The sequence below is a fragment of the Cervus canadensis genome, chromosome 5 (assembly GCF_019320065.1).
Source record: "Cervus canadensis isolate Bull #8, Minnesota chromosome 5, ASM1932006v1, whole genome shotgun sequence".
Taxonomy (NCBI): Eukaryota; Metazoa; Chordata; class Mammalia; order Artiodactyla; family Cervidae; genus Cervus; species Cervus canadensis.
Window position 1 is genome coordinate 101,388,182 of NC_057390.1, and position 23,533 is coordinate 101,411,714.

At 48.9% G+C, this 23,533-nt stretch overlaps 1 protein-coding gene across 5 annotated transcripts in view; it reads right to left on the reverse strand.

Annotated features, from left to right (window-relative positions):
- The window catches only part of LOC122442434 (patatin-like phospholipase domain-containing protein 7), a 77,994-nt gene that overhangs the window by 43,487 nt on the left and 10,974 nt on the right, over positions 1-23,533 (reverse strand). For all 5 annotated transcript variants that reach the window (XM_043470282.1, XM_043470281.1, XM_043470280.1 and 2 more), the window contains exons 10-15: positions 8,744-8,872; positions 8,171-8,251; positions 7,169-7,295; positions 6,489-6,632; positions 2,575-2,663; positions 2,309-2,455 (exon numbers count right to left, since the gene is read on the reverse strand). In XM_043470282.1, coding sequence (XP_043326217.1) covers positions 2,309-2,455; positions 2,575-2,663; positions 6,489-6,632; positions 7,169-7,295; positions 8,171-8,251; positions 8,744-8,872 — 717 coding nt within the window. The remainder of the gene's footprint in view (positions 1-2,308; positions 2,456-2,574; positions 2,664-6,488; positions 6,633-7,168; positions 7,296-8,170; positions 8,252-8,743; positions 8,873-23,533) is intronic.

Here is a 23,533-nt window from a genome sequence, read left to right on the forward strand (position 1 = left end):
GACTTCTGACAAAAGCAAAAAGAACTCCTTTCTGAAGGAAATAATGTCACCTTTGGTCTCATATAATTTCTACAAAAAAACACCAAATATAGCACACAGTTACAAGGAAAACCAGGTCTAGTCAGAGGTGAGACACCACAAGCCGGGGCCAGAGGGAAGAAAGGAAACAAAGTGACTCCAAGGGAGGGACTCCAAGTAACACGTATGCACGCAGGGAAAGCGCGTGACAGCCAGGCTCCTGACAGCAGACCCAAGAAGCAGGCCTGCCAGCATGCTAACAGGGGAGAACCAGGTCTAACAGCAGACCTGCTTCTGTTAAAAGAATTAGTGAACTTAAATAAAAACATCAACATTTCTATTTCTTTCAAAGACTTTTGTAACGAAAATGCAGAAGAAAGGGTAAGATTCATAATGGATAAATGAGAACATACGTTCACTCGAGTCTCTGAGGGAGAAGAGAGGAAATGGACAGAGGCAATACTTGGAGAGAGAATGCCGACAATTTGTCAACAACGATTGAGAGAGACAGACTGAAGCAGCCCGGAGTCTCGTGCCAGATGAATAAAAAGAAACCCACGCTCAGTTCTGCCAAAGTGACACTGCTCGATCCGAGAGAGCCTATCCTGACAGCAATAAGGAGACAGTTCTCCTCAAAAGAGGGAAGACGAGCACGCCCTCCTCCGCAGACGCTCGGGCTGGAGGCAGCGTGCTGCCGCTGACTTGCAACCAGGGACCCAGCCCAGGGGACGCGAGTTGTCCCTCAGGAGGCTGAGTCCCACAGCAGGAAGGAGCCCGCACACCAGCCTCGGTCTCCCTCTGCACGCAAGGCGGCTCCCCACGCCCGAGAACTGGCACGTAGCAGCGTCTGCACCAGTCAGGCAGAGGTGCCTGTGTACCCCAACGCTGACCTGAAAGCTGACCCAGTCAGGAGGCTGTGCTGTGCATGAGTGCAGATGACAGAACCTTCATGAAAACCCCCCCGTTCCTGCCCAGGGCGGCCAGGAAAGGAGGCCCCATGACCTGAGGGGTGTGGGAGGCCCCATCTGTCCCTGTTTTCTGGGGCTCAGGGAGGGCAGTCTGGCTACAGAGCTATGCTGCCCTGCGCGGCGCTGGAAGTAAGAGAGAAACAGCAGAGGAGTCAGGCCAGATACTGACAGAGACATCGGAGACAGAGCAGGATTCTAAGGCAGCCAGGTAATCGTGAGCAAAAATACATCGATCCAGTCCTTCCCTGCATCTCACACAAAAATTAACCGCATCTGCTTTAAAACCTAAGAAAGGTGCAACAGTAAAGCTTTTAGACAACAATATATAAAAATATTTATGAACCCAAAGCAAGGAAATGTTTCTTAGGCACAAAAAGCACTAACCATAAAAGAAAAACATGATGCTTACTGCATTATAATTACAAACTTCTGTCCACCAAAAAGACCACTCAGAAGGCAAAAAAGGCAAATCCCAGAGGAGATGACTATGTGCAAGACCTACGCAGCGTAGGACTCTCGTTCAGAAACTGGGAAGAAACCCCAGAAGCCTAAAAGACAGAGAAATGGGCAGAAGGCTCCACATGCCTCCCCCACCAGAGGCAAAGACAGTAAGATGTGAGAGACTCAGTCCCACTAGCAACCAAGGAGATTGAATTATCGCTAAAAGGCAAGCCCACACCCCCACTTGTATCTAAAATGGAAAAGCCCCCAAATTCCGACTGCTGGCATGGAGCCCTCATCCACCAGCTTGGAGGCGACACAGACCCGCGTGTGCTGAGCTCAGCACTGGTGTGGACAGAGTCTCTGGCCCAGGCAGCGGCGTGGGTGCAGACTCAGAAGACACACAGGATGCTCCCTCTTACCCAGCACACATGCGGGCACTGGGCAGACGTCCCCTGGGAGGAAGAGGGGTCGTGGCTGGGAGCACTAACTGTCTAGTCTGGGACGAGGTGGCTTCATGCTTTTCTGTTTAGAAGGCATGCACAACTCTTTATGTGAAGGGAAAAGATAAATAAAAAACATGTATGTGATGAAGGCACATTTTGAACCCTCTGTTAGCATCCTGAGTGGTGCCCTGTGGGCACCCAGGGGGCAAGGAGCCCAGGCTGCCCTGGGAGGGGGTCTGCGGGACACCAGCATCAGGACCAGCAGGCACCGTCCTGAGCCCTGCCCGGGGGGAGGGGTGGCCATGGCCGCCCCTACCCTGGAACAGCTGCCTGAAGAGGCAGGACTTCTGAGGACAGGGTCTCCAGGACAGGCAGACGCCCCCCGCCCCACGCCCGCCCCGCAACCCCAGCCCGAGGAGGCAGCGGGGCACGCACATCCAGCTTCATCAGGGTGAGCAGGTCCTGTGTGGCGGCTCTGAGGATGGAATCTGTCTTCTTGCTGGTGACAGACTCGTCCAAGGTACTGTCTGAGTTGGGGAGGATGGCAAATGGGGTCTCTGCAACAACCACACTCTTCCTGGGCTGGAGAAGAACACAGGCAGCTTGATCAGAAGGGTGCGGGTGGCCGGCCAGCCTGGGACTGACCCAAGACAGGCCTGCAGGGAGCTCCAGCGCAGGGGGCGGGGCGGGGAGCTGCCTACCTTGCTGGCCACAGCGCCCCCGGGGCGCTCTTCTGAGTGCGGCGGGACCCGGGCTCGGTCACACACCATCCTCAGGTCTGCGGTGGCCCCTGCACACGGAGGGGGGACTCAGGATACTGTGCTGGCGCCCTGTATACAGCGGGTGCTGTGCCCACCCAGGGCAGGGCCGGCTGAGTGCACAGACGCGTGGGGGACACTAGAGACAGCAGCCTCAGGCACTCACAGAAGGCTGCGGTCACAACCGCATGGCATGCAAAGGCCGGCAAAGCCCAGTCCCAGGCAGAGCGGGAGGAGCAAGGCGGGCAGCTCCCACTGGGCCGGCGGGACTCAGAAGGCGGGAAGGAGCAGCTGTGGGTCTGCCTATGGTTTGAGAGCAACTTTGCCTCAATACCGCCCTTCAGGGGGCAAATGAATGCAGTTTGTACTTGTATGAAAAAGTAAAAAATGGATTATTAACAGGAACCAGCCATTCCCTTCTCCAGGGAATCTTCCTGACCCAGGGAAAACCCAACTACACTCCCTGTGATGAACACGCGCATATGTGAAAAATCATACATTTCCACACCGACCTGCTGTTATACTCATACAATCTATAAAACTTAAACTGTTGAGTATAACTTGCCAGTTTATGGAATTTGATCTGCAGTTGATTAAATCCGTGGATGTGGAACCTGAGGGCCCATCTGAGGGGCCATCTGACTGCACTGCACCCTTTCATATGAGGGACTTGGGTCCTGCAGGTTCTTGAACCAATCCCCTATGGAAGCCAAGGAGGACCGAGTATATCTCAGATTTTTGCCAGAATCATGTCCTCTAAGAGAGCATTACCTGTACAGACAAGAGGAAAGTTAAGTCTGTCCCTGTATGGATGTTTATTCACACTCAGATTTTGTTATATGTGGATTGCTATTATTTTTAGTTATCTGTTATTTATTTTATCTGAAAAAAAAATCACTAAACATGTTTTTAATATGGTGGAGCAAATGGATAACTAGAAGAAATATATCCCAACCCTACCCACTTCAGACAAAAGATTCAATTCTAGGTGAGTATGAAAGATAAAGGGCTTCCCTCATAGCTCAGTTGGTAAAGAATCTGCCTGCAATGCAGGAGACTCTGGTTTGATTCCTGGGTTGGGGATATTCGCTGGAGAAGGTATAGGCTACCCACTCCAGTATTCTTAGGCTTTCCTTGTAGCTCAGCTGGTAAAGAATCCACCTGCAATGTGGGAGACCTGGGTTTGATCCCTGGGTTGGGAAGATCCCCTGGAGAAGGGAAAGGCTACCCACTCCAGTATTCTGGCCTGGAGAATTCCATGGGGTCGCAAAGAGTCGGACAAGAGCAACTTTCACTTTCACATGAAAGATAAAATGTCAAGTCTTACAGGCAGATTTCCTAGACAGGATACAAAATATATTAACCACAAAAGAAAAAATTTGATCAATGGGACTCTTAAAAGATTTCTGTTCATCAAAAGACACTATTAAAAGAGTGAAAAGTGAGCAGAAAATATTTTTAATACATACATCCAACAGAGCGCTCATACAGAGAATATCTAAAGAACTCATATAAACCAAAAAGAAAATGAAAGGTAAACTAAGTGAAAAAGGCCAAAAGGCAATGAAAACCCCAAGGAGATGGACGACCCTCAGGTTCACAAGTTATCAGGAAGATGGAGCGACAGCCACACAAGGCCTGGCTGCAGGGCACAGGGGGGCCAGACGAGAGAGGAAGACTTCCTGGGAACACTGGGGCCTCTGAGCTGCATGGTCCCCAGCGGCGTGGCCTGTGAGCGGACTCTCCAACACCCGAGGCCAATGAGCACCTGAGTGGGGCTGAGACCCAAACTGCTAGAATTTAAATACAAACCACCACATGTGGCAGGGGGCCATGTCCTGGACTGTGCAGACTGGAGCAACCAGACAGTCTTGTGACACTGGTGAGGGTATAAGCCGGGCGAGCACTAGGAACCCCCAGCAGCAACTCCCAAGCTAAACACAACACACATGCCCTCGTCAGTCGGCAGAAGATGACACATCCCACAGACACACTGGTGCCATGTGTGTTCACAGTGAGACATTTCACACCGAGGATGGTGTGCTGCCACATGGAACTCTGAGGCCACGAACACCAGGCTGAGCAGAAGCCAGATTCAAAGCCAGTCTCAGGGTTCAGAGGTCAGGGGAATGCAAGGGCGCAGGATGACGACCACACCACTGCTGATAGGAACTGCGGGGTCCCCAACCGGGGTTCCTTCTGGGTGCTGGCCTCACAGCGGAGCTCGGTTTATGCAAATTCATCCAGAGTCCCGGAGGGCTTGCACATTCTGTATGCACATTACACAACCATAAACAGTTTATGACAATAAAGAATAATTCGCTATTAGTGAAGAAACTGATAAATACACAAACAGAACACAAAGATTCCTCAACAGTAGCTCCAAGTAATGAAACAGCCAGGACAGGCAGATCCACAGACAAAAGCAGGTGGGCAGCAAGCAGTCAAGAGTTGGGAAGTGACGGCTGATGGGTTGGGGGTCTCTCTACCAGGTGACGAAAATGTGTTGGAAATAGGTAGTGGAGGCTGATGTTCAACTTTGTGAAAATACTAAAAACCACTGAATTGTGTACTTTAAAAGGGTAAAGTCTGGGACTTCCCTGGCATTCCAGTGGTTAGGACTCCGTGCTTCCACTGCAGAGGGTACAGGTTCAGACCCCTTTAGTTCCCCTGGTTCGGAACTAAGATCCTGCAAGCCATGTGGCATGGCCAAAATAAATAATTAAAAGGGTGAATTTTACGATAAGTTAATTTTACCTCAAGAAAGCTGATTTAAAAAAAAAAAAAACTATGTAGATCAGAAAGTTGATACCGAATGAAGATAGCCCTAGAAAACGCAACAGGAAAGCAAAAGACTGTTTTGTGAATGGTGCTGGGTAAATTATCACTAGACAGAGTAAGAAAAGGCTGAATTTCCTACTTTGAATATAATGCAAGAGGGAACCACGAGAAAAGAAAGACTTCCACGTGGAAAGTGAAACTGAAAAGCCACCAGACAAGAATCCAGAAGAATGTGTTTACATCCAATAAGAAGGAGAGGTAAGTGAGACCCAGAACACAATCACAGTGCAACAGCTGGTTTTCAAATAAGGACACCGAGGGTCTCTGTCCCAAAAACAGAGGCCAGGAGAAGGTATGTGGACATTAAAACTGATGGGAGATCTCTATCCGGAGCATATGAAAAATTTATGCAAACCAACAAAACAAATTCAGGAAACCCTGTAGAAAATGGGCAAAGAATATAAACAGACAGTTCTTAAAGAGGGAACCCAAACAGTTCTCAAACACACCAGGAGATGATTAAACCGGCTAGCAGCCCAGGAAACGCAGGTGAAAACAAGACAGAGCAGTCCTCGGGGGGCGGGGGGGGGCACCAACAGCATCCCATGGCCGGGACACACCGAGGGCAATCACACACTGCAGGTCTCATCGGCCAGCTGAGGTCGCAGCAGAGGGCCCCGTCAGGGAGGTGCCCGGGAGAGGGAAGAGAGCTGACTGCTGACCAAAGGTCACGATGAACCCTCTCTGCAACCGAGACCCGACGAGAAGACAGAGCAGACAGCAGAGAGGGCCGGCGCGGGCAGCCCCTGGGGAGGGAAGCTGGGTGATGGCTGGCGTACCAAGGCGACAGTGCAGGCAGCAGCCTGCGAGCACAGCCCAGCTCAGGGGCGCAGGGAGGGCGGCGGTCAGCGGTTACAGCAGGGCTGCGCAGGCCCGGCTGGGGAAACGCCCTGGACACGGAGGCCGGGGGAGGGATGCAGAGCCACTGCGGCTTCCCACAGAGGCCAGGACATAGGCACAGGGGCCCCTGGACCCAGAGTGTGCTGGCCCTCTGGGTGGGTCAGAGAGTCCCTTACCTGCAGGAGCCGAAGAGGCCTGGATGCCAGCCTGGGCCTGGCTGAGCTCGGCCACCACCTCTTCGTGGACAGAAGGCAGCAGGACGGGGTGGCTCCTCTTGGGCAGAGGCCCACAGACTGCAGTGCGGCTGCCCCCACGATCTGCTGGGAGAAGCCGGCATGAGGCAAGACCTCTGCTCCCAGAACGCACAAGACCGCACATCTGGAGGCCTGGGGACAGTCCCCGGCGGACCCTGCCACCTGCCCCCACAGGCCAGCTGCCTGTCACCCGCACCTGTCTGGCCCATCACCTGTGCCCGTCTGCTCAGGCAAGTGGCAAGTGAGCGCCAGCCCCAGCTGCCCTCCCAGGTCTGCCGCCCAGCTCTGAGCACCCCCAAAGAGCCTGGCTAGCCTGCCCCCCCAGCCCCCACTCCTCATTCATAAACGGATAGGACCCAGAGCAGTCAGTGTTTCTGTGCGTCACCGTCATCCCAGAGGGGACTCCCAGGAGACAAGCCTGGTCAACAGTTTCCTTCCCCAAACCCACGCTCCCCGAGTGCTCCAAGCAGGGTACGCAGAGGGCAAAGCTGAGGGCCCGCCCGTGGCTGGTTTTCTCCTAGGAGGAGTGGGGGGCAGGATGTGTGTTGGAGGGGACAGCTGGTGACCTGAGGGCGGGAGGTCGGCCCTGGGGCGGGCAGAACCTGGGCTGCAGGGCTCCTGGGGCCGAGGTGGCCTCTCCGGCCGCTCCTCTAGACTGCAGCACGTCGGCTTCTTGGCCTTCCCGGCAGTCACGCTGGCCACAGACATGAGCGGGATGGCCTGGCTCTCCTGAGACAGGGAGAAGCAGGGCTGCCTCAGGAGCGCTCCTGGGCCAGCGTCCCATGAGTGGGGAGACACCAGGCTTTGGCGACTGGAAGGGAGGCGGTGACCAACTAGGGCACCGGCGACGCAGAAAGAGGCGAGTTTAAGGCAAGAGAGGCCCAGCTCGCTGTTGTCTTGCCAACTCCATCATGTTTAAATAGTGGTCAAAACTGTCAGAACCTCAATACACTTCATGAAGATGAAATATCATGTAGGAAACACAGGATACGCCCTAAAGTATCAGCAAAGGAAGACGTGAGAACCGGGAGCGTACCCGAGCGTGGTGTGGAGGCTGTGAACACCTGCTCAGCCTGCAGGCCCGCGGGCCCACTGGAGTGTGGCTCACGAGGCTCTGGGCGCCTCCCCGCCGGGCCCCACATCATGCTTACTGCTCACCAGAACTGAGGGGGTGAAGTGGCTCCTCCCACCTCGCAGCCACCAGCTCAATCCACTGGCCTCGACTGAGGCAGTGTCAAGGGCAGGGCACACTGCCCCACGTGCCCTCAGGAGGGGCCCAGGGCAAGGGGCAGGCCAAGGGCACAGCTCCAAGGTGGGTGTTGGCTCAGCGCAGGTGGGGTGAAGAGCTGGGAGGGCAGCCACGCATAAAGCAGGGGGACCAGAGAGGCGGAGTTCGGCCAAACCGCAGGCCCTCCTGGAGGGGAACCACGTGGGCACAGGGCCCGCAGACAGGCAGCCCGTCCCCAGGAGGCCCCTGAGACCCAACGGTGGGACAGGCGCAGCACTGGGCCCCAGGAGACCCCACCCCGGCCTGTCTGCTGGCCAGGCCCTTGAGGCAGAAGCGGCTGTCCCGAGGACCCATGGTGGGATGCTGGCACACTCACGGGGTTGAAGAGCTCCGTGGTCAGACCCAGGTAGTTGTGCAGAGCCAGAAAGGTGACCCTCTGCAGCCGTACCATGATGATCTGCAGAGAGACGGGCCAGCTGGGCGGGGTGGGTCTCCCTAAGCCAAGGGCTGAGCCCGCCAGCCTCACGGGCCGGAGAGCCCCTGGTGGAGACAACCCAACCCGCATGTCAGGTGTGGGCACGGGGCAGAAGGAAACTGCATGTCTTCTGCGAGTTTCTAAAATTACTTCAAGTCAAGACATTTAATAATAACAAGAGTTCTTCTGGGACACGGTAGGCAATTGAAGACCTCATTGAAGCTATCAATATTAATTTTTACAGCAAAATATGTATCACAAGGTTCTGAAAAAACCATCTTAGTTCCTCTGACACCCACCCTGAGCCCCATGTCACCAGCACTCAGTCCTGCCAGTGAAGTCACTTCCACTACTGTGGACATGTCTCATGGTCCCGGGACTCAGTAAACCGATGATGAGATACTCAGGGCCTCAACCCTGGGCCCCTCCCTGAGACCGCCAGGGCACCAGAGACTGCCTGGAAAAGTGACTCACCTGCACCACCCTCACCAGAGTTTCAGGATATCTCTCAAAAACTCCTTGAAAAGCCATAGCTGGGAGCCGGAGGATGGTGGAGGGGACGGCAGCACGGGCGGACACCGTTTTGTACGGCGCGGCGTGGCCCTGCAACGACAGCCCCGGTCAGCCCGTGTCAGCCGGCCCTGAGACCGCGGAGCCTGGCTCCCCCAGCCCTCGTGCAGTCTCAAGCATCTCAGCTCTCAGCACCCCGCTCTCCAAGGCCTCTGGCAAGGCCACTTGGAGCCAGGATCACCCACCCAACGAGCCTACTGAGCTCTGCCTGGCCACCAGCGCAGCTCTAGGCGGCCAAGGACCAGCTGGGCGCCACTTGGGAACTGGCGGGTGCTTGACAGCAAAGGTGACTTTTTCAGCCTGTCATCATTCCCAGGCAGTGACCTCGGCCCTTTCTGGATCACAGTTCTGAGTCCTGCCCCCACCTCTCCCCTGAGTGCCACTTCCATGCAACCACCAGCTTTTTTCTGAGCTGATGTGATACCACATCAGCGGAATCACACAGGGCCAGGCTCCGTCCACTGAGATGACGCTGTTGGTGTACCAGGAGTCTGAGCTGTTTGCTGATGAGAACTAGCCTGTTTTATGGATGTATCACAGTTTCCTTATGCACCCAGCATATGCGAGCTTGCCTGCTAAGTCGCTTTAGTCATGTCTGACTCTGTGCAACTCATGGACTATAGGCCACCAGATTCTCTGTCCACAGGATTCTGCAGGGAAGAATACTGAAGTGTCCTCCTACAGGGGATCTGCCTGAACTGGAAATCAAACTCACGTCTGCCTGCACTCTTACTTTACAGGCAGATTGTTTACCCACTGAGCCACCTGGGAAGCCCTATGCATCCAGCAGGTGAAGGACATTTGGGTTTTCCCCAGTATTGGCAATTACAGATAAAACTAATATAAATATTTCCATACCGGGTTTTGTGTGAACAAAGTTTTCATTTTCCTTGCTAAATATTGTGGAATTATTTACCAAAACCTCAGCTAAAGTTGGAGTTGGTGTGGGGGCTGACCTGTAAGGGGGGTGCTCACACCTACCACCATGTCAGTTACCACCCATGTCAGCTACCCAAAAGAGGAAGAGGCCTCTGCCTACATCTTGGATGGGAATTTGCCTCTACCTATCCTCTGGCCATAAAGGCTGAGCACTGAAGAACTGATGCTTTCAAACTGTGGTGCTGAAATAGACTATTGAGAGTCCCCTGGACTGCAAGGAGATCAAACCAGTCAATCCTAAAGGAAATCAACCCTGAATATTCATTGGAAGGACTGATGCTGAAGCTGAAGCTCCAATACTTTGTGACCCCATGGACTGCAGCTTGCCTGGCTTCCCTGTCCCTCACTATCTCCTGGAGTTTGCTCAAACTCAAGTCCATTGAGTCAGTCAAGTCCATTGATGCCATCCCACCATCTTATCCTCTGTTGCCCACTTCTCCTCCTACACTCAGTCTTTCCCAGCATCAGGGTCTTTTCCAATGAGTCAGCTCTTTGCATCAGGTAGCCAAAGTATTGGAGCTTCAGTTTCAGCAACAGTCCTTCCAATGAATACTCAAGGTTGATTCCCTTTAGGATTGACTAATTTTGAGCTCTTTGCTATCCAAGACACTTGCTCTCAAAAGTCTTCTCCAGTACCACAGTTCGAATGCACTGGTTCTTTAGCACTCAGCCTTCTTTATGGACCAATTCCCATATTGGTACATCAAAGTGAAAGTTGCTCAGTCGTGTCCAACTCTTTGCAACCCTAGGGACTATGTAGTCCATGGAATTCTCCACGTCAGAATACTGGAGTGGATAGCTGTTCCCTTATGCAGGGAATCTTTCCGACCCAAGAATCGAACCAGGGTTTCCTACATTGCAGATAGATTCTTTACCAGCTGACCTACCAGGGAAGCCCAGATTGGCATGTGACCACTGGAAAAACCATAGTTTTGATTATACAGACCTTTGTTGGCAAAGTGATGTCTCTGCTTTTTAATACGCTGTCTAGATTTATCATAACTTTTCTTCCAAGGAGCAAGTGTCTTTTAATTTCATGACTGCGGTTGTCATCCACAGTGATTTTGAAACCCAAGAAAAGAAAATATGTCACTGCTTCCACTTTTCCCCTTCTATTTGTCATAAAGTGGTGAGACTGGATGCCATGATCTTAATTTTCTGAATGTTGAGTTTTAAACCAGCTTTTTCACTCTCCTCTTTCACCCTCATCAAGAGGCTCTTTAGTTCCTCCTCACTTTCTGCCATTTGAGTGGTGTCATCTGCATATCTGAGATTGTTAGTATTGATTCCAGCTTGTGATTCATCCAGCCCAGCATTTCACATGATGTACTCTGCATATAAGTTAAATAAGCAGGGTGACAACATACAGCCTTGATGTACTTCTTTCCCAATTTGGAACCAGTCTGTTGTTCCATGTCTGGTTCTAACTGTTGCTTTTTGACCTGCACACAGGTTTCTCAGAAGGCAGGTAAGGTAGTCTGGTATTCTTATCTAAGAATTTTTCCACAGTTTTCTGTGATCCACACAGTCAAAGCTTTAGCATAGTCAATGAAGCAGATGTTTTTCTGGAATTCCCTTTTTCTATGATCCAATGGATGTTGGCAATTTAATCTCTGGTTCCTCTGCTTTTTCTAAATAAAGCTTGTATATCTGGAAGTTCTCGATTCATGTACTGTTGAAGCCTAGCTCGAAGGATTTTGAGCATTATCTTCCTAGAGTGTGAAATAAGCACAGTTGTAGGGTAGTTTGAACATTCTTTGGCGTTGCCTTTCTTTGGGACTGGAATGAAAACTGACCTTTTCCAGTCCTTTGGTCACTGCTGTTCTCCAAATTTGCTGACATTTACTACCATTTGCTTTATGACCCAGAATATATTAATAGTATGTATTGTGAGTGCCCCATGTCCACATGAAAGGAATGTACTTGCTATTGTTGGGATGAGTGTTCAGTAAATGTTCACTTAATTAATTAATTAAACAAGGAGGCTGATGGTGCTGTTTAGATTTTCTACATCTCTGTGGACTTTCTGTCTACCTGTCCTACTGATTACTGAACAAGTGAAGTCATCAGCTTTAACTAGGGATTCACTTCTCCTTTCACATCTATAAGTTTCTGCTTCACTTTTGAAATTCCATTCTTAGGAGAATACACATTTGGGGTTGCTCTGTCTTCTTTAGTGGTGTTCCTCACCCTGGGAACATTCTGTGGTCTGAAGTCTACTTTGTCTAACATTAATGCAGCCTTTCGGTTTTGAGCTTTCATGATACAGTCTATCATATTCTTTTCTTTTCAATCTACCTAAGTCTTTATAGCTATAGTAGTTTTATGAAGCCAGCATGTAGCTGGATATTGGTATGTCTATCTAAACTGATCACCATTTAATTGATGCATTCAACATTATTACTGATGTATCTAGGGTTAGGCTCCAATTTTCTGGGGAATGTTGAATTTTTTAGCAAGTTATCAAGCTGACTGGGTTCAAACCACAAGTTCTGTCTTACTCCCTGTCCCACCCCACTGTGCTGTGGGGCTGAGTGCCAGCATCTCTGGTTGGGTGATGCCTCAAGTGCTTGGCTCTCCTGGCACTGCCGCCCCTCAGGGGTTAGTCTGAGACCTGCGCTGAGGCTGCATCTTAGCCTGGCTCTCACGGCCCATGCCCAGCCTGTGCCACGCTGCTCTCTGTCTGCCCTGAGACTCTCAAGACCCATGCACACTCTCTCCCACACTGAGAGAGTCCATGACTGGGCTGCCCTGAGGCAGAGCACTGAGACAGAAGAGGACGCCCAGGGAACTGACCATTCTTGGGCTGCTTTTCCTGTTTTTGATTCCCACCCGCGATCAACCCATATTCTCAGATTCCTGGGTAACTGCTTTGCATTCTACCCAGAGTTTCTGTTGTAATCAGCAGGAGAGAGAGGCTATGGTAGCATCACTCTGCCATAGCAGAACTGGAATTCTATTTCATTTTTATTAAAAATAAAATCTCAATGTCTCTCTTCTTTGAAAGCCAGAATGAAGAAGCCTAATAAATTGCCACAGACAGCAGCTCATCTGTGTGGTGAGGCTCACTGTTGCTGCTGATAGACAGCCCTGCTTTACTTGTATGCAAGGCCCTGCAAAAAAGAATTCACACAAGGTAAAACCCAGTGGACGTCCAGTCTCCTGACCTGACTGCCCGTGAGTGAACATGGAGAACACCCCTTCCTCCAAACAGCCCTGCCAGTCGGGAACACTGGGCTCTGGCAAGGGGTCCTCGTTGTATTCTGGGCTTAGTTATACCACTGCCTTGAAGTCCTTTCTGCCTGCTTCAGATCATTTATACAGAGAAGGCTGTCCCTGTATGAATCCAGAGAAGCCAAAGCTCAAAAAGATACATGCACCCCAATGTTCATAGGATTACTATTCACTATAGCCAGGCCACGGAAGCAACCTAAGTGTCCATCAACAAATGAATGGATAAAGAAGATGAGGAGTATATACACACAATGGGATAGTGGTGTTGTTGTTTAGTCACTAGGTCATGTGCAACGCTTTGAAACCCTATGGAGTGTAGTCTGCCAGGTTCCTCTGTCCATGGGATTTCCCAGGCAAGAATACCAGAGTGAGTTGCCATTTCCTTGTCCAGAGGACTTTCCCAGACCAGGGAGGGAACCTGTGTCTCCTGCTTGGCAGCCACCCGGGAGGCCCGCAGTGGAATGCTACTCAGCCATGAAAAAGGAGTGAGTGACGCCACTTGCAGCAACGTGGACGGACCTAGGGATCACCAAGTAAAGGGAGTCAAAGGCACGGAATTTATCACGTGAATAAATTCCACATATATGTGTAATTTTTTTAATGATACAAATGAACTTGTTTACAAAACAGAAATAGACTCACAGAAAACAGACATAGAAAACAAAATTACGATTACAAAAGGAGAAACAGAGGGAGGGATAAAGCAGGAGTTTGGGATTAACATGGACATACTCCTATGTATAAAATAGATAAGACAATGTCTTACTGTATGGCACAAGGAACAATACTCAAAAGGTTGCAATAACCTATAAGGAAAAGGAATCTAAAAAAGAAAAGTGATACATACATATAAGTATAACTGAATCACTTTGTTGCACAGCTAAGACTAATACAACATTGTAAATCAACTATAATTCAATTTTTAAAAACCTATAAAAACCATAAAATTTTGAGTTTAAAACAATAAGAAAAAGAGAAGATTACTCCATAAACGATCCACGACCACAAGAAACAGGAGCCCCAAGCAACACAGAGCAGCCACCTGCCAGGCGTCCAACACAGGACCGGGGGGCCAGCCCCGGAGGCAGAGGCAGGGGCCAAGCCAGGTCAGGGCTCGGCCCCTTGATGCGCATGCACCACTGGCTGCTCTGTGGGGAGCAGGTGCCCTCCTCATGGGCTGATAGGTGTGAGGTTCTCTCTCAGACATGCCCCCCCCCATTTCCAGCTCTACAAGGCCTGTGTTGGCAGCATGTCTCACACTCACCAGGGAGCCGAGCGGCCAGGAGACCCCGGGAGAAACAGGGGAAGGGTGTCCCCACAACCCCACCCCCACAAGCCCTAACAGACAGCAACTCTCATCAGTCCCAGAGTTGGGGAGAAAAGTGTACGTGTGTCTATGTCTGTGAGTGTGTCTGTGTGTTAAAGGCAGGGTGGGAAGAGAAAATGACAGCTCAACAGCTGACAGTAAAAACAGTTCAAACGGACTTGTTTACTTAGGAAAACAGTGCCCTCGACCTCAGCAAGAAACTTTAAACGACAGGTGACACAGCTGCAGGGGTGTGCGCAGGCCCGGCACACACCCACACACGCCGACAAGTGTTTTCTCTGGCCCTGGCCACCACAGAAAGCAGTCACGGCAACTTGTCAGTCAACAAGGAGGAGACCAAAGGGTAGCGAGCAGACAATGGAACTGGAACAACACGTCACCACGGGGGATTTACGCCAGTAACCCCCACACACCAGGGTGCTGCAGAGCCGTGCAGAGTAGGACACCACTGAGGAGCTAGGCACAGCAATCACACCACACCTTTGTAAAGTATCAGAGGAAAGTCAGAAAAGCAGCTGCCTCCAGGAAGGGGTGGAGAGAAGCAGAATGGTACCAAGAGCTTACAGCTAGCCTGAGTTACAGGGCCATCATGCTCTCACCTGGCTAACAGCTGACAAGTCTGCTTCCTACGCTGTGCTTTCTTGTATATCTGAAATATTTCACAACAAATTTGTAAAAATTAAAACAATGGGGTAGGTGGGATCGGAGGAAGGTGTTCCAAAGGTACAAAATTCCAGGTACAAGACAGACGAGCACCACACGTCCACACAGCTCCGGTGCACTGCCTTTGCAGCAGGTCAGATGTGGGTTTCCCTCTCACATAACTGGACTGTTGGGAACACGACAGGCCCAGGTCTGAGACATGGAAGCAAACAAGCAGAGACAAGAAACTCACAACAGCCAGAGGTGATGTAGGGAGCAAAGAAAATCTCATCTTACTTCATCCATAAAAAAAATATTCAGAGAGAAAAAAAAGCTCTCGAAATAAAAAACATGATGACAGGAGAAAAGGGAACCCTCCTACACTGTTGGTGGGAATGTAAATGTACAGCCACTATGGAGAACCGTATGGAGGTTCCTTAAAAAACTAAAAACAGAGCTACCATATGATCCAGCAATCCCACTCTTGGCCAAATATCCGGAGATAACTCTGGTTAGCAAAGATATACACACCCCAGTGCTCACAGCAGCACTATTCACAACAGCCAAGACGTGGGAAACCTAAACGTCCATCAACAGATGAGTGGCTAAAGACGGCGCGGTGAGCAGTGTATACACAGACACACACACACACACAGAGAATATTGCTCATCATAAGAAAAAATAAAATAATGCCATTAGCAGCAATACAGATGAACCTAGAGATTATCATACTAAGTGAAGTAAGTCAGAGGGGGAAAGACAAATATCATATGGTATCACTTATATGTGAAATCTAAAAAAAATGATACAAATGGACTTATTTACAAATAAACAGACTCACAGACATGGAAAACAAACTTATAGTTACCAAAGGGAAAAGGGGGAGGGATTAGGAGTTTGGGATTAACATATACATACTACTATATTTAAAATACCACAGAATGATTGTTCGTTTTCAAGGCAAACCATTCAACATCACAGTAATGCAAGTCTATACCCCAACCACTGATGCCAAAGAAGCTGCAACTGACCAGTTCTATGAAGGCCTACAAGACCTTCTAGAATGAACACCAAAAAAAGAAAAAAAAATTTCCTTTTCGTCATAGAGGATTAGAATGCAAAAGTAGGAAGTCAAGAGATACCTGGAATAACAGGCAAGTTTGGCCTTGGAGTACAAAATGAAGCAGGGCAAAGGTTAACAAGTTTGATCAGGAGAACACATTGGTCGTAACAAATCCTTTCCCAACAACCTAAGAGATGACTCTACACATGGACATCACCAGATGGTCCATATTGAAATCAGATTGATTACATTCTTTGCAGTGGAAGATGGAGAAGCTGTATACAGTCAGTCAGCAAAAACAAGACCAAACAAGACTTAAATCATGAGCTCCTTATTGCAAAATTCAGGCTTAAATTGAAAAAAGTAGAAAAATCATTAGCATTCAGGTATGATCTAAATCAAATCCCTTATGACTGTACAGTGGAGGTGACGAATAGATTCAAGGAGTTAGATCTGGTAGACAGAGTGCTTGAAGAACTATGGGGAGGTTCGTGACACTATCCATCCTAAAGGAGATCAGTCTTGGGTGTTCACTGGAAGGACTGATATTGAAGTTGAAACTCCAATACTTTGGCCACCTGATGTGGAGAGCTGACTCATTTGAACAGACCTTGATGCTGGGAAAGATTGAGGGCAGGAGAAGAAGGGGATGACAGAGGGTGAGATGGTTGGATGGCATCACCAACTCAATGGACATGAGTTTGAGTAAGTTCCGGGAGTTGGTGATGGACAGGGAGGCCTGGCGTGCTGCAGTCCATGGGGTCGCAAAGAGCCGGACACGACTGAGCGACTGAACTGAACTGAACAGGAGGCATGACCAAAACCATTCCAAATAAAAAGAAATGCAAGAAGGCAAAGTGGTTGTCTGAGGAGAGTATACAAATAGCTAAGAAAAGAAAAGAATCGAAAGGCAAGGGAGAAAGGTAAAGATATATCCAACTGAATGCTGAATTCCAAAGAACAACAAGGAGAGATAAGAAAACCTTCCTCAGTGATCAGTGCAAAGAAAGAGAGGAAAATAAAAGAATAGGAAACACTAGAGATCTCTTCGAGAAAATCAAAGATACCAAGAGAACATTTCATGCAAAGATGGGCACAATAAAGGACAGAAACAGTAAAGACCTAAAAGAAGCAGAAAAGATTAAGAAAAGGTGGCAAGAATACACAGAAGAGCTATATGAAAAAAAAGTCTTAATGACCCAAATAAACAGTGGTGTGGTCACTTACCTATAGCTGGACATCATAGAGTGTGAGGTCAAGTGGGCCTTAGGCAGCACTACTACGAACAAAGCTAGTGGAGGTGATGGAATTCCAGCTGAGCTACTTCAAGTTTTAAAAGATGGTGCCATGAAAGTGCTGCACTCAATATGCCAGCAAGTTTGGAAAACTTAACAGTGACCACAGGACTAGAAAAGGTCAGTTTCCATTTCAATCTCAAAGAAGGGCAATGTCAAAAAATGTTCAAACTACCTTGCAATTGCGCTCATTTCACATGCTAACAAAATTATGCTCAAAATTCTTCAAGCCAGGCTTCCGCGGTATGTGAACTGAGAGCTTCTAGATGTTCAAGCTGGGTTTCGAAGGCAGAGGAACCAGAGATTAAATTGCCAACATTCGATGGATAATGGAGAAAGCAAGGAAGTTCCAGAAAAATATCTACTTCTGCTTCATTGACTATGCTAAAGCCTTCGACTGTGTGGATCACAACAAACTGTGGAAAATTCTTAGAGAGATGGTAATACCAGACCACCATACCTGCCCTCCTGAGAAACCTGTATGCAGGTCAAAAAGCAACAGTCAGAACCAGATATGGAACAATGGAAGGGTTCCAAATTGGGACAGGAGTATCTCAAGGCTAAATACGGTCACCCTGCTTATTTAACTTATATGTAGAGTACATCATTCGAAACGCTGGACTGCAAGAACCAAAAGCTGGATTCTGGATTTCTGGGAGAAATATCAATAACCTCAGATATGCAGATGAAAGTGAATGAGGAGAGTGAAAAATCTGGCTTAAAACTCAACACTTAAAAAACTAAGATCATGGCATTTGGTCCCATCACTTCATGGTAAATAGATGGGTGAAAAAGTGGAAGCAGTGGCAGATTTTATTTTCTGGGGCTCCAAAATCACTGTGGACAGTGACTACAGCCATGAAATTAAAAGACGCTTGCTCCTTGAAAGAAAAGCAGAGAGACATCACTTTGCCAACAAAGGCCCATATAGTCAAAGCTATGGTTTTCCAGCAATCATGTACAGATGTGAGAGTTGAACCATAAAGAAGGCTGAGCACCAAAAAATTGATGGTTTTGAATCGTGGTGCTGGAGAAGACTCTTGAGAGTCCCTTGGACTCCAAGGAGATCAAACCAGTCAATCCTAAAGAAAATCAACCCTGAATATTCATTGGAAGGACTGATGCTGAAGCTGAAGCTCCAATACTTGGCCACCTGATGCAAAGAGCCAACTCACTGGAAAAGACCCTGATGCTGGGAAAGACTGAGGGCAAGAGGAGAAGGGGGAGGCAGAGGATGAGATGGTTGGATGGCATCACCGACTCAATGGACATGAATTTGAGCAAACTCCGGGAGATAGTGAAGGACAGAGGAGCCTGCTGTGCTGCAGTCCATGAGGTCAACAAAGAGTTGGACGTGACTTAGCAACTGAACAACAACATATTTAAAATCGGTAACCAACAAGGACCTACTCTATAGCACAGGGAAGTACATTCAATACCCTGTAATAAACCATTATGGAAAAGAATCTGAAAAATATATAAATATATATACATATAGCTGAATCAATTTGCTGTATATGTAAAATTAAAACAACACTGTAAGTCAACTAGACTTATATAAAAAAATGATGACAGAAATTAAAATTTCAATGGAAGATCTGGAAAATAAAGTTAACAAAATCTCCTTAAAAGTACAATAGAAAGATAAAGGGAGTGCAGAATAAAGACAATTCTAAATCGGTAAGGTTTCAAAACCCAATCTCCCTGCACACTTCTCAGGAAGCAACAGAGGATCTGCTCCACCTGAACAGGCAGATCAAGAGAGGAGGTGGGAGCCCTGCCCAGGAAGGAAGAAAGCACCCCCAGGACAGGGGCTGGACCGTGTGGCCCAGAAGTTCACAGGGGCACAGAGCCTGGGGACCCGGAGGTCACTCCCCGACCCACGGAATACTGGACAAGGGCAGCTGTGCATGCCATGCACAGAAAACTAAGCAGCCAAAAATGAGGCAACTGTTAACTCCAGGGAAAACGAAAAAGAACTTCACCTCCAGGCTCCACAGGCCCAGCTGCCAACCATGCCCACAAGGTGGGATGAGAGGAGCAGGACGGTAAGGCGAGCAGGGCACTGTCTACAGTGGTGAGTCAAAACAAAATTGAGACAGAAGAATCATAAAACAGCAAGAGCAGCAGTTGTACACAGGAGACTGGAAGAGCTAGAAGCGGCCTTTCTTGGGAGAGGGTGGTGGAACAGACAACTGCACTTCACAAAACATCAAAAGCGTTTTTAGAATTTGTTCAGGTTATTTTGATAAGAACAAATAAAAAGAATTTTAAATCACAAATACACATTTGGTGAGGCAAAAATGATGTCCTTCCAAATGATCATTTAACTCAGTTCAGACTTGTTTTTTCCAAACACCCCCCTCCCCACTCTCAGCCCCACACTCGAGAAAGGAAGAGTCCTGCCCGGGGGCACTGAGGACCCGGGCCGAGGTGACCGCAGTGGCTGGGAGACAGCAGGTACCTGGCCCTGCTCCAAGCACGCAGCCCAGAGCTGCCACAGACGGTGCTCAGCCCAGAAGTCACAGCAGGATCAGGACCAAGCAGACCAAGAGGCAAGACACGAGCCTCCACCGCCGCTCTCTCTCTTATCTAGGAGCCCCTGTGTGTGACAGACAGCCTGTCTAGACCTCCCAGGCCTACAGCACACCTCACAGACTCAGACACTCAAGCCAGAACCCCACAGAACCCCCCTCCTATGGCCCAGCGGGCACACCCGGGTGCTCTCTCCCAGCACAAGGTTCCAGGCAGGGGCTGACCCAAGCAGGAAGCAGGCAGGCTTGCTCGGAGCGGGTGGTGTCCCTCTCAGCCCTGGCCAAGCATGTGCTAAAGGCAGGCCAGGTCCTGGCGGCAGACAGAGACCCGGAGTCCCATGCATACCTCCACCCCCAGCCCCCAAACAGCTCAAAGCATGTGTACTGGTCTGACAGGGGCAGGCTGAACACAGTGGACACCCCTGAAGTCTCCATTTGGAGCCTGTCACCCCTTGTCATGCACAACAACTTAGGGCTGGCTTGGAGGACACCCACCAGGGGTCCATCCACAGTCAGCATCACACAAGCTCCTAGACTCCTGAGCCCGCACAGAGGCACCCCTGCCACGGTTCTGCTGAACTGCCCCAGAGACCCCTCTGTGCAGTGTCTGGAGAAACTGAAGTACAAGTTGCCTCAGTACACAGCTAAAAAGAAAAGAAAAAGATGTAACTTCCAAGGATAAAATTAAAATCAAATACACCTTTTCAGTGACACAGGTGCATGCATGTATCAAAGCAGCTACTTACACTTAAGATTTGTTTTACTGTAAGTAGGTTTTGATCAGAAGGAAAAATTAAATACTAAATTCCAGTTAACTGGGAGGAAATGAGGTACACTGAGCGGAGCCTTTCACAGCTAGTGATAGAAATAAATTAATTTTACTACTCTATTTTTTAACATGTTTGAAATATCCCATGATAGAAGTTTAAAAGTCATAAACTAACATGAGATGCTATTTTTTTAACCTACTGGACTAGTGTATGGAAAGAGCAAATCACCAAGAAGGCGGTGGTCAGGCCTCTCAGCCCCGGGCCTCTCGCTCACCCCATGTTCTGTAACACGGTTACGTAACAGCGAAGACCACTGACAGCGCTGCACATGTGCGCCATGATGTACCCACTTGGCCAGGGGCCACTTCTCTCCTGTAAACATATATCAGCTCCACCTGAAAAGCCCTTGCAGCTGCAATAAGGCTACATTATGTCTCATCTCACACGCTAGTAAAGTAATGCTCAAAATTCTCCAAGCCAGGCTTCAGCAATACATGAACCGTGAACTTCCAGATGTTCAAGCTGGTTTTAGAAAAGGTGGAGGAACCAGAGATCAAATTGCCAACATCCGCTGGACCATCGAAAAAGCAAGAGAGTTCCAGAAGAACATCTATTTCTGTTTTATTAACTATGCCAAAGTCATTGACTGTGTGGATCACAATAAACTGTGGAAAATTCTGAAAGAGATGTGAATACCAGACCTGCCTCTTGAGAAATCTGTATGCAGGTCAGGAAGCAACAGTTAGAACTGGACATGGAACAACAGACTGAATCCAAACAGGAAAAGGACTACATCAAGGCTGTATATTGTCACCCTGCTTATTTAACTTATATGCAGAGTACATCATGAGAAACGCTGGGCTAGATGAAGCACAAGCTGGAATCAAGATTGCTGGGAGAAATATCAATAACCTCTGATATGCAGATGACACCACCCTTATGGCAGAAAGTGAAGAAGAACTAAACAGCCTCTTGTTGAAAGTCAAAGAGGAGAATGAAAAAGCTGGCTTAAAGCTCAACATTCAGAAAACTAAGATCATGGCATCTGGTCCCATCAGTTTATGGCAAATAGATGGGAAAACAGTGGAAACAGTGGCTGACTTTATTTTTCTGGGCTCCAAAATCACTGCAGATTGTGACTGCAGCCATGAAATTAACAGACGCTTACTCCTTGGAAGGAAAGTTATGACCAACCTAAACAGCGTATTAAAAAGCAGAGACATTACTTTGTCAACAAAGGTACATCTAGTCAAGGCTATGGTTTTTCCAGTGGACATGTATGGATGTGAGAGTTGGAATATAAAGAGGGCTGAGCACAGAAGAACTGATACTTTTGAACTGTGGTGTTGGAGAAGACTCTTGAGAGTCCCTTGGACTGCAAAGAGATCCAACCTGTCCATTCTAAGGGAAATCAGTCCTGGGTTCATTGGAAGGACTGATGTTGAAGGTGAAACTCCAGTATTTTGGCCACCTGATGTGAAGAGCTAACTCATTTGAAAAGACCCTGATGCTGGGAAAGATTGAGGGCAGGAGGAGAAGGGGACGACAGAGGATGAGATGGTCAGATGGCAACACCGACTCAATGGACATGAGTTTGGGTAAACTCCGGGAGTTGGTGATGGACAGGGAGGCCTGGCGTGCTGCAGTTCGTGGGGCTGTAAAGAGCCGGACACAACTGAGCGACTGAACTGAAGTGAGCATGGCCTTGCCCACCAGAGTAAGACCCAGTTTTACCCATAACCAATCCCTCCCACCAGGAAGCTTTCACAAGCCTCTTAACCTCATCCATCAGAGACAAGACAGAATGAAAACCACAATCACAGCGGAGGTGGTGCCGATGAACAGTGAGAGCCCGTGGGTCCCTGCTTGTCAGCAAGGCCTGCTGTGCGGCAGAAAGTGGCGCATGAGCAGCCTGTGGCTCGGCAGGGGCATCATCAAGGGGCCCCCAGTGTGACTGAGTGCACGGCGTATCAACCGTATACTCAGGTGGAGTTGGTCGACTTGGGTAAGCAGCTTTAGCAGAACCAAGGGAAACCCTTGGCAGCATGCCTTTTGCGACTCTGGGACATAGGGTGGATGGTATCATTTGTTCCAGGGATGAAATAGAACGGTTGGCATCTATAACCCCGCACCCCTCATTGAGACAAAGGTTGTAGAACATTTGAGACTGCAGGTCCCTGCTTGTTAGCAAGGCCAACCATGCAACTGAGACCGGAACAGCAGTTTAAATGCCCACAGCAAGAGACACAAGTGGTTCAGTTAGAAGATTATATGGCACCCAAGGGTGTTCCTTCAGATGCCCTTTTCTGCTTTGAACAGGGCTCAAATCATTGTGCCCACCCAAAGAGCCCAAGCAGGGACTGGAGGCCCCATGTAGGACTTGCAATTCACTGGTCACTAGCTAATGTACAGAGAGTAATGGCCCTGGTTGACACTGGTGCCAAATGCAGCCTTATTTATGGCAAGCTGGAGCAGTTTCTTGGTCCTGGTGCACACACTGATGGCCATTGTGGCCAAATGATGTATATATATATATTTTTTTTTTATGATGTATATCTAGAATAGTAGACTGTAAAGGCTGAGTCCTATGCTGTAAATTTAGAACAATGTACTGTAAAGGCTATGTCCTCAGATTTAGAAAAGTGTAATCATGAGGGTGGACTGTGAACAACACAAAAATCTCCTCCTTGAAGGGGCTGTCCTGGCGCCTGTGGGGGTTTTGCAAGTAGTGTGAGTTCCAGCTTGTATCCTGGGTGACAAGTGCTGTTTCTTGTTGCAGCCCCTACTACTGTTGCAAGATATAAATCCAAGAGTCAGTGTTTTCACCACGGCAATATTGCAGAAGATGGACTGTGCGTAGACTATGAGGTGAAAGACCCTGAAGAGGTGG